At 50.4% G+C, this 11,489-nt stretch overlaps 1 protein-coding gene across 1 annotated transcript; it reads right to left on the bottom strand.

Annotated features, from left to right (window-relative positions):
- Nucleotides 1-954: 954 nt before the first annotated feature.
- Nucleotides 955-2,595, bottom strand: LOC136453615 (dolabradiene monooxygenase-like). The gene is made up of 2 exons (XM_066454174.1): nt 1,687-2,595; nt 955-1,588 (listed from the first exon to the last, which is right to left on the bottom strand). The coding sequence occupies exons 1-2, from the start codon at nt 2,593-2,595 to the stop codon at nt 965-967; spliced, it is 1,533 nt and encodes a 510-aa protein (XP_066310271.1). The 3' UTR covers nt 955-964.
- Between the last annotated feature and the right edge of the window lie 8,894 nt (nt 2,596-11,489).

Below are 11,489 nucleotides of genomic sequence, written 5' to 3'. Positions count from 1 at the left end.
AAATACGTTGACAGACCAAATGCTCCTCTATCTCTTCATCATCAGAGTGCTCATAAGTATCATTATCATCTGCAAACGTATATATCTTCTCCCATGCATCCTTCCTTCATATTTTCCCGCCCTCCTCTCTTCTCCAATGTGTTTCCGCACTAGTACCGGATTGTGGCAGCAACCGGTACTAGAGGATACAACTTTAGTACCGGTTGATTCCACAAACCAGTACTAAAGGGTGCATGGAGCACTAGTACCGGTTGGAGGCAACAACCGGTACTAATGCTCACCCTTTAGTTCTGGTTGTTTCCCCCAACCGGTACTAAAGGGGTCCTCGCTATGCGCTGCAGTCAGTATCCTTTGGAACCGGTGCTAATACTAATGTAAGTACCGATTCCAAATGCAACAGGTAATAAGCTTAGGGATGAAAGGTCGTTTTTCTAGTAGTGTGACCTTTGCATTACTGGGTAGAAAAATGTAGATCCATTGAGCTGCATGATCGACAAATCACTAGCCAATGCACGAAGCAGTGAAACGTTTTACTGGATTCTTAGGCAAACATTATAGACAAAACTCACATATCCATAGATTTGTTCGCTTGGAACTCAAGGCGAATCAAGGCTGATCTCAATTCACAAAATTATTATCATTTGTAGAACATTTTTATTAAAAAATTATAGAACAAATAATACCTGTTCCGGCATAAGAAAATTGTTAGAAGTTTGCATGATAGAGAAATAATTATAGTAATCAAAGCAGTCAATGGCACATTGTGAAACTGTAATTTTTATTATAACCCACATACATACACTAATAAGATTTACTGTATAAGATAAATTTTACAACATAAGGACCTATAAAATGTCATATACACAATCCAAAGCCTGACTTTTATTTCCCATCTAAGCACACAATCAATGATGGCTAGTGCCATACTGTTAGATCCACACGATACTACATAACTACACCTTATTTACACATTTGCTGGAGGAATGCGAGTAACAGGGTGCAAGATCAGGCTTGTTTTCTTACTTGCAACTAATCCTGCAGCCTCACTTACATCAACATCCTTTGGATCGATTCCGTCAGGCAGCTTCCAGTCAAAGTGGTATAGAAGACTCGCCAATGCAAGTTCAATGTTTCCCACCCCTAGGTTGATCCCCGGGCAAATCCGACGGCCAGCTCCAAATGGAAGGAATTCAAAGTTTGTTCCCTTGTAGTCTAGGTTGCTGTTTTCAAACCGCTCCGGCTTGAATTCCTCCGGATCGTCCCAATACTTGGGGTCCCTGCAAATCGCCCACATGTTAACGAACACGACCGTGCCCTTGGGGACGTCGTAGCCCATGACCCTGCACGTCTCACGGCACTTCCGAGGGACCAGGAGTGGAGCTGGTGTGTGCAGCCTGAGGGCCTCCTTGATCACCAGCTTGAGGTAGCTGAGCCCCTTGAGGTCGTCTTCGCCTACCGTGCTCTTCCCCTTGAAGGCCGCCCGCACCTCGGCCTGCGCTTTCGCCATGGCCTCCGGGGTCCGGACTAGCTCCGTCATGCACCAGTTCAGCGTGGTCGACGAGGTCTCGCTACCGGCAGCAAACATGTCCTAGAAGGGGCAAAAAAACATGCAGCCATTTTAGCTCGCAGACCGGACATTCGGCGCTGCCGGTCGGATGAGTTGGAGAAGGCTGGTTTGAGACTTACAAAGAGCACCGCGACGATGGTGTCGTCGTCGAGCGGGATCGGCGTGCTGCGTTCGTTCTGGAGCCTTAGCAGGACGCCGACGAAGCCCTCTCTGCCGGTCCCGGCCGCCGCAGCCTCGCCACCGCGGTCCACGTCTTCCTTTGTGTCCTGTATGACCTGCTCGAGGATGCGCTGCATCCTGTCCCGGCACGCGAGCACCTTACGCGGCGCCGTGTCAAGAACCTGCACGAGCCTCGAAGACGGGAAGAGGTCGGCGACGGCGAGCCCTGACGTCTGCCGCAACGCCGTGCCGAGTGCGTCGAGGTACTCGTCTTGGTACTTGCACCGGCTGCCCACCGACTCCCTCACGAAGGTGTCGTTGATGAACCTAGAGATCATCTTGGACAGGTTGACGGCGGCGGCGGCGGCGCCGGCGGACGCGGCGAGGTTCTCCATGAACCGCGCAGCCTCGTCCTCGCGGATGCGCCGGAACGACTGCACCCGGGAGGCGCTGAGCAGCTCCAGCACGCAGATCTTGCGGAGCTGGCGCCACCGCTCGCCGTAGGGCGCGAACGCGACGTCCTTGCCGTCGAAGGCGAACACGCTGAGCGTGGCGTTCACGTGCCGATCGGAGAACGTGACGTCGTGCGTCTTCATGACCTCCTCCGCGGCCTGTGGCGACGACACTACCAGTGCCGGCACCTCGCCGAGCCGGAGCGTCATGAGCGACCCGTGCTTCTGCGCCAGCCTGCGCATGACGCGGTGGATGTTGGTGCCGGCGACGAGGTGGTGGAGGCTGCCGATCACCGGAAGCGTCCACGGCCCTGGGGGCAGGTTATGCTTTGGTTTCGCGACTAGTAGGGACTTGAGCTTGGAGAGGACGACGAGAAGCACGAACACGGACAAGACGAGGAGCACTATGCCTTCCATAGCGGCTAGCTACTTTTTTTGGCACGTTTGGTTGCTAGTAGTTTAAATTGTGGGTGGCATGATATATGCCAGCCGTTGCTATTTATAGTATGGATGGCGGGATGCAGCAACAAGAGGTCAAAAATCACGCCTTGACATTTCAACAAGAAGTTTGGAGAACAGTGCCCGTTTCTATTTGGTGTAACATGATCGAAAGTTGACTTGTTTTTTTTCAAAATATTCTTTAGAAAAGTTGAGTTTATATGAAAAACTGAAAAGCATAGTTTCGTAGCTTTATGAGCACAGAAAGCTAAAAACATCTTCTAAAAACTGTTATTAGCTTTTTAAGAACTAAAAGTCAGCAATAGTTTTTTTTTAGAAAAGCTCTAAAAGTTGTACCTCAAACAAACATGTCCTAAGTTATCTCTATGTTAGTCAGTATGAATTAGTTATGAATTTTTAGGACAAGTTGTAACTTAAATTATGAATGAGAGAAACTATCTATGCCAACCACTACCAGAAACGTCAAATTTACCGAGTGTTTTTATGTTTGCCAAGTGTATTCTCTCGGGCACTCGGCAAACAAGTTCTTTGCCGAGTGCTGCGCTAAAAACACTCGGTAAAAAAAACACTCGGCAAAGAGGAGGTTTGCCGAGTGTAAAAAAAACACTCGGCAAAGAGAGGGTTTGCCGAGTGTTTTCTTTTTTGCACTCGACAAAGAAATAAAATATTTTTTCTGGGAAAGAAGAAGAAAAAAAATGAAAAAAAAACTTTGCCGAGTGCCCAAATCAAGGACACTCGGCAAAGAAATAAAATCTTTTTTCTGGGAAAAAAGGAGAAGAAAAAAAATAAAAAAAAACTTTACCAACTGTCCAGATCTAAGACACTCGGCAAAAGAAAAAACTACTTACGGTGTAAAAAAGAGGCAGGAAAAAATAAAAAAAACAAGCTTTGCCGAGTGCCTCCCATCCGGCACTCGACAAAGAAAAACTCCTACTATAACCCTGCCGCACCCACACGCCCCCCACCGTCCCCACCCCTTCTCCCCGCATGCCCCCTCCCCTTCTCTCCGCGCCGCGCCCACACGCCCTCCCCTTTTCCCCGCACGCGTTGCGCCGCCCCCTCCCCTTCTCCCCGCCGGCGGCCCCTCCCCACCCGGCCAGAACTGGCGGCAGCCCCTTCCCTCCCATGGCGGCGGCCCCTCCCCTCTCGGCCGGATCCAGCGTCAGCCCGGCCACCCCTGCTTCCCCCGGCCGCCACCCCCTCCCCTTCTTCCCGGCGCCGCCTCCTCCACTCCTTTCCCAGATCCGACGGCGGCCCCTCCCCTCCTAGCCGGATCTGGCGGCGGCCCCTCCCCTCTCGGCTAGATCCGACGGTAGCTCGGCCACCCCTCCTTCCGCCAGCCGCCTCCCCCTCCCCTACTCCCCGACGCTGCCCCTCCACTCCTTCCCCAGATCTGGCGGTGGCCCCTCCCCTCCTGGATCCGGTGGTGTCCCGACGTCCTCCCCTCCCCTCTCCCAGATCCGGCGGGTGGCGTGCGGCGTGGTGGGCGGGTGGCGTGGTGGCGGGCGGCGTTCGGTGTGGGGTGGCAGCGGGCGTGGCGGCGTGGTGGCCATGGTGGGCGATGGGCGGTGGCGGCGTGGTGGGCATGGTGGGCGGCGGCCGGTGGCAATTTGTTTTTTTTATTTCTTGCAAAAAATGTTTGCCGAGTGTTTTTTGGGCACTCGGCAACGTCTTTGCCGAGTGCACAACGAAAAATACTCGGCAAAGTTAGTTTGCCAATGAATTTTTTGCCGAGTGCCCTTTATCGAGTGTTACACTCGGCAAACCCTTTGCCGAGTGTACTCGTGGCTTTGCCGTGTGCCCTAGGCACACGGCAAAGCTCCCATTCCCGATAGTGAACTCATAGTACAAATCGACGACTACATACTTTTATTGACTTATCATATGAGGTGAGGGATACGGGTACCCCATGGATCTCCACCGACCAAGATACTAGTCGGACCTGACAAGTGGGCCCGCCTGTCCAGGGCATGCGGGCTAAGGACATAAAGTTACTTGGAATACACGTCGAGGAGGCCGGACGATTCGAATTAGCCCGCATATTGCAGAACGTGTGTTGTAGTCCGACTTAGATTACCTTCCATGTAACTACCAAGTAGATTAGATTCAAACCGACTTGTAACAATTGCTCATCAGCCTATATAAGATGGCCAAGGGAGCCTCCCGAGGACACAAAATCTCTCAAGCAATACAAGCCGCCAAGCATACAGGGAGCCTCCCGAGGGCATGAAATCTCTCAAGCAATACAAGCCACCATGCATATAGGGCGTAGGGTATTACTCTTCGGAGGCCCGAATCTATCTAAAACCCTCATGTCCCTTGTGTTCTCACGATCACCTTTGAGTTCTTGGTTTTGCAATCGTCTCCACCTAAAAATCAACCACTTGAGTAAACCCTGGTGGACTAACATGGTAGGATTGATCTCCCACCAGTTAGGCCCAACGGCCTAACTGGGCCTTGTCCTCACGCCCTGATCGGGGGCACCCAACCCTACATGGTTGGTGGGCCCCCATCGCACAGCGCTATAAAGGAAAGGTGGGGGCCGGGGCTCGCAGTACGAGGTTCACCGCGCTGCCAGTCACCCCACCGACATCCTAACCCTAGACCCGATCTTGAGAAGGGGCGCTACCAGCGACGGGAAGCACCACCGACGACGGCAACGCCACCCGACGCGCACGCCGCCACCGAGGATGCCACAACGCTGACTCCCTCTCCACCGACCGTTGCTGCCGGCGCGCAGATGGCGTCCGTCAATGAAACCCCGGCCGGAGCTTCGACAACTACGGCATTTGATGGTTTGCAACCTATCACCCCTTTCTCTCTGTCTCTCTGTGATCCCAAACATCTATTACTATTATGCTAAGTATCCCGATCTGATGAATATACCTAAATCAAAACCTAACAATGGTACCATAGCCACGGTTCGACAAGAAATCATATCGGGGAAGTGAAACCGACCGATCTGATGCGGATCGGGAAAGAAAGTAGAAAACCGAACCCTAAGACCTAACCCTAATTCCCCAAATCAAATCTGAAGAAGGGATTGAAGAAGGGGAAAAGGGAGGGTCGGATTCCGAGAACACTAGACACAAATCCGAAAGAGAGAAAAGGGGAAGAAGAAAGAAAGAAGGGTCGAAACCCTAACCCTAACCCCAAGTTTTCCATTCGGATGAACGAAAAGAAACAAATCAAAAGCAAAGAAAACGAATCGGCAAGAACAAACCCTAACCCTAACCCTATTTTTTCCCCATTCGGATAAACCCGAAAAGAACAACTCATAGAAAGAAAGGGGAAAGTAGGGGTAGGGTTAGGGTGCATCGGATGAACTTTTTTGCCGGTGCGGGAGAAGAAGCCGAGCCAGGGGCGCGGGCTCGCCGGGCTCGGCCAAGGGAGCGCCGTGGCTAGGCCGCTCGACGGCGGCGTGCTCACCCATTGGGGAGCACGCGCGCCGGCGAGGGGGCCGGCGACGGCGCAAAGGACCGCTCGCTCGTCGGTTTTTTGCTCTCGGTTGCGGCTCGCTACTGCGGCTGAAGAGAGATGAGAGAGAGCGGCGAAGAAGAGAGAGAAAGGGAAGGGCCGAATGGCTAGGGTTTCCAGGGCGCCGACCGCGGCAACGCTTTTGATCCGCGCGAAACGGCCGCTCGGCCGTCGGATCGAGACGAACGGCCGAGATTCGCTGGGCCAACTCGCCGGCCCAGGCCTAGGTTGTGGCCTGGGTGCGGCCTGTGCGCGCGAGGCAAGCCTGGCCGAGTCGGTTTCAGCGCGTCTTGGGCCGCGCTGGGCTGAAAATGAAAGAAGAAGAAGAAAATTTTTCTTATTATTTTCTAGGAGCAATTTTAAATGCATATTTTGATGAATTTGAATGATTTTGATACAATTTTCTATGCAAATTTTATCCAACGATATTTTGCTCAGAAAACAATGAATTTTTTAGTACTTCTGGAAAATAATAATATGAAAGATTATTAAAGTTTCCGCTGTGCATGATAATTATTGTTCTCTTTGATTAAATTTGAACCAACGGGATAATTTAATTTTAAGAGAAATGAATTTCTGATAATTTTGATGCGATTATGATATTGTTATTTTCTGACCAACGTTGTTAATAACAATATTATAATTTTTTGATCCATGAGAAATTGTGCATTAATTTTACTTCTGCCCAACGGTGATGTAAAATGTTTGCATGGATGAATTATAAGTTTTTAATTTGACCAACATTGAGTTAAAGCATGGAATTTTATGTATAAATGTTTCTTACTTACTCTGGTGTGATTTCAGGAGGCAAATGCATTGTGAACATTGCCAACATCCCGACACTCAATGGAACTAATCACCGTGTGTGGCGGGAGAAGTATGAATTGGAACTTGCGTTGGGAGAGGTCGATTTTGCCATCACCTCACCGTGTCCTACTGAGCCAGAGGACCCGGTGAGAGGTAACAATGAATCTGGCGTTGATTTCGCTTCTCAGAAGCGTGATCATGCTGAAATAAGAATGAAATATGACCTTGAACATAGGCAATGGACTCTCTCCAACCGCAAGTGCCTGTTGGTAGCCAAAGCCACCATAGAAGAACAGATAAGGGGCTCAATCCCTGAATGTGCTACTGCCAAAGAATATCTTGAGAAAATCAAGAGTCAGTTTACTGGGTCTACCAAGGCCACATCAAGTTCACTGATTAAGAAGCTTGTGAATGAGAAATTCACTGGTGGTAGCATAAGAGAGCACATTTTGAAGATGAACACTACGGCATCTAAGCTAAAAGAAATGAATTTGAAGGAGGAGGATTTCCTGATTCATTTGATTTTTGCTTCTTTGCCAAAAGAATATGACATCTTCATTGTGAACTATAATATGCAGCCTGAAAGATGGGGCATAGAAAGACTCATCTCAATGTGTGCTCAAGAAGAGGAGAGGATAAAGTCCTCACAAGGTGAATCTGCTCATTTTGTGAAGGACAACAAAAGAAAGAACTTTAATGGCAAGAATTCTAAACCACAAGGGAACCCTAAGTGGGATAAGACATCTTCCTCCAGTTCACAGGGAAAGAAACCCTAGGATTCTGAGAATCAGCAGTATGGTGGAGCTAAAAAAGATCAGTGCAAGCACTGCTTTAAGAAGGGACACTACAAGAGGGATTGTCTAGACTTCCTGAAATCTCTGCTAAAGAAAGGTGATGAATTTATTACATTTGTAGATGAATCCCTGTATTTATGTTATGATAAATCCACTTGGTGGATTGATTCAGGAGCAACTACTCATGTTGCAAATTCTTTACAGGGGTTAAGTGGGACGAGAACCTTGCAAAGAGGAGAAAGAACGATTAAAGTTGCAAATGGACTGCAAGCCAATGTTGAAGCCATTAGAGATTTTTCTTTAGAATTGAATAATGGTTTTGTACTTAGACTTAAAGAAGTACTTTATGTTCCCTCTGTAACACCCTGGTGTTACGATCTCGTTTAGCACCGTGGTTTAGGCTTAAGTCAAATTTTAGAAATGATTTTTTCTCGAATTTTAAAATTTAAAAACCAATTTCTTACGTCCACGGCAGAAGTCGAAAAATATGTTTAAAAGTACTGTTGTCCTTGCCGCACTATCGTTCTGAACATTTGCGAACAGTGGTGTGTCTCTCTGGTTCTAAATAATCCATCGCCGTGTATGCGGGCTTGGTTGATATCGCCCACGGAGCTGTATCGCAGTCTGCCTCCGTTGTCTCGTCATGTTATTGTCTTTGTCGTAGCGTCGTTGTCTGCCTTCGTGTCCCGCCAAGTTGAGTCCCCTCGGTTTGCGCTGTGTTCCTGTTGTCTCTCCCTCTCTAGCCTCGTTTGTTGATCTAGCTACCTTGCTTCGCTCCGGACATACGTGCATACATGCATCAGTTCATGTATTTGTTCATATATATTTATATATATATGAAACCAACTTCACTGTGTAATACATCATCACCGTCAACTTTCTCCTCTACTGGCTGCTGTGCCGACATGTCCCTGTAGGTGGCATCTTTTCAGTTGTCTTTTCATATGCATGTGCTGCTTGGATATGGACTGCGAGTGAGAGAAGCACTGCTGCTTTGCACGTCGGGAAATCAAAGCTGCTGCTCTCACTCTGTTTCTCTTGTCATATCTGTCTTCCATTGTTTTTCCACGCCAACCGGACCATGTGTTCGTCTGCACTCGCTCAGGCCTCGCCTTTTTCCTTTGGCGCTGCTGGCCGCACTGCCCGGGCTGTCCTCCCGAGCCTCCATCGTCGGTTTTGTTTTTGGCTGCGTCCGCTGTCGTCAGTTTCTCCCGGCGCTCGCTTCTTTTCCCCTCCCCGCGCCTCCACGGGTGCACCGACGCCTCAGCTCTGGAGGCCGCAATCGCCGTTGCTGGCACCGCCCGTGCAGGAGCGCCTGAGCCGTGTGTGGCTCCACATTTTCCTCTCACCCGCTCATCGCCGGTCCACCCCGCGCGACTGCGCGCGAGCACCGCCCTTCCAGGTGCCGTGCCCCGCTATCTCTTCAGCGCGCGCGTCGCACCCGTTCCCTGCTCGGTTGCGCTGCTGGCTGGTCGGCTGTCCGCTCACGCCACGCAGCTCGGTCGTCTGCGGGCGCACGTCGTGGTCTGGCCCTACGCGCGAGCCACTCCTACTGTGCCAATCACGTCGCCCCATCCTGTTGCGGACGTGACCGGAGCGCGAACTTAGTATTTCATTTCCCCTCCTCTGCTTGCCACGGCCGACGGGGCCGCCACCGTAGTCTGGCTGCTCGGGACCACCAGCGCCAAATTCACAGCGGCTCCGACTTCGTCTTGATGTAGGTCGACTGGCCGATCCCTCCATTCCCTCAACCGACCACCACCGTACCCCAATTTGGAGGTTTTCGCCCCACCGCGCCATTAAGGCCGAGCTCGGCCGCGATCACCGCAATAGCTCAAGTGTTCACCTCGAGTCAAATTCGTTGCACCGCTAGCCTCGCCTCTACCTCCGCCCCACCCTGCGTACCTCCCTTGAACCTCTACCGCCTCCTAGCTTCCGCTGACATGGCCGTGCTGTCGCGGTGCGCCGCCGCGCCATCTGGGCGCACGTGGTCAGCGTCATTCGGGGAGTCTCCGACCAAGCCGTCACCCCAGCCTGGTTCGTGGTGAGTCACTGGAGCTCACCAGCCACCCCTACCACTCCTTTGATGCCTCGGCTCACCGGAACACCGCCGCCACCGTTGCAGATCGTCGTCATCGCGGGGGAGCCGTTCCTGTGCACCTCCGGCTTCCCAACCGCCACCCATCCATGCGCGTGGACCCGCAGGTGAGAGTCGACCCCCTAGATAAGCAGTAGGGTGTCCTAGTTGGCCGGCGTAGTCACCTGGTGCCGCTGGCTGCCGCGCCGGTGGGCGACGAGGCATCGTGGACCTCCCCGTTGCGAAGACGAAGGTTTAGAAGGGTGTTCTTGCGAAGCCGCGGTCTGTAGGAATAGTACATAGGACTGCGGGTTGATTCTGTTGTTCGTGGGGGCATTTTTGCTTAAACGCCGGGGCGTGCACGGACATCCCCGCCTGCGCCGTTTCCGCGCGTGGGCCGCGCCGTCGTGGGCTGCCTACTGCTGGGCCACCGCGCCCGCCTGGGCCATCGGCTGCGCGCGCGATGGGCCACGCGCGCCCTCTGCTGGGCCGCCTGCCCTGCTGGGCTGGCCGGCTGCTCTCCCGCGCGCCCCTGCTGTGGGCTGCTTTGGTGACAGCTGACCCATTTTGTTTTTCTAGAGCACTTGATAATTTAGTTTGGGGAGTAAACTTGTAAAATAAATATAAAATAGCATAGGAATCCAAAAGGGGCGAAACCAGTTTTGTTAGTCTCCTAAAATCATGATCTACTTGTTAGTATATTTTGTTCACATAGTTTGATAACATTCTTGGAAGCTATATAATTAATTTAAGGTACTTAATATTATGAAAATATAAACTTGTAAGGATTTTCCGTGGTAAATTGGTAATAGCGTTGAATCTGAAATTTCTACAGTAGATCCTTAGCAATATTAGTTACTCACCATAAATTTTGTAGCTCCGGAATAACTAGTTGTTAATTAGTTAATAATGCCCTGCTGCGAGTAAATATTAACGATAGGATAAAAATAAAGAAACACCGTTGGTTTATATAACTAAAAGAATTGTTGAGAAATAATGCCTTGTTCGACAACGCGGAAATGTAGCCTAAGTACGGTCGTCGTTAGATCTAGCTCGTTAACGTGAGCTACGTAAAGCGTAGTTATACGAGTCACGATTGCAGTCAATCAATTATATCTTTGCATGGCATTACATTGCATATCATAATAGGTACGATGATGGATCACGGAGTCATCGGGAATTGCTGGAGGAATGGTGCTTTTGGAGATCATGTCGCCATGATGGAAAGCTAACTTCTGATTATATTTTATCCAGGCAAGCCCCGGTGCATAATCCCTACTTTCTGCAGTTTAAATTATATTTGTGCATTAAGTTTTAAGGAGTTGAATAAAACCCACTTGCATATATATATCTTTATCCTATGAGTCTTACTAGTATGACAGGATCGTGTAGATTGCTATGCTACAGGACTCCGGTAGAAGTCGAGTGATTGCCTGTCACTCGCGAGAGATAGGAAATATATTATTGGATTACTATCACTTGGAAAATATGAAAATGGTGGAAAGGAAAATGGTGACCGGGCAGGGATATGGTTTGGGTATTGGTGGGTGTAAGAAGTTGTGTCGCCGCGGAGGCGGGTCATAGCTTGGTTACACCGTTTCTCCCTGTCTGGTCGATTAAGGACCGATCGTGCATATGACTCTAGGCAGGTCACAGACTTATTATCCCGAACACATACTTGTGTATGGGCGCTTGGA

Source organism: Miscanthus floridulus, chromosome 5 (genome assembly GCF_019320115.1).
Source record: "Miscanthus floridulus cultivar M001 chromosome 5, ASM1932011v1, whole genome shotgun sequence".
Taxonomy (NCBI): Eukaryota; Viridiplantae; Streptophyta; class Magnoliopsida; order Poales; family Poaceae; genus Miscanthus; species Miscanthus floridulus.
The sequence above is the reverse complement of the archived record's forward strand: the minus strand, read 5'-3'. Positions and strand labels throughout refer to the sequence as shown.

Excerpts from the sequence above, each read along its gene's own strand:
- LOC136453615 (XM_066454174.1), bottom strand. The coding sequence starts at position 2,595 with ATGGAAGGCATAGTGCTCCTCGTCTTGTCCGTGTTCGTGCTTCTCGTC. Across the intron at positions 1,589-1,686 it reads CCATCGTCGCGGTGCTCTTT|GACATGTTTGCTGCCGGTAG; the intron begins GTAAGTCTCAAA and ends TGCCCCTTCTAG.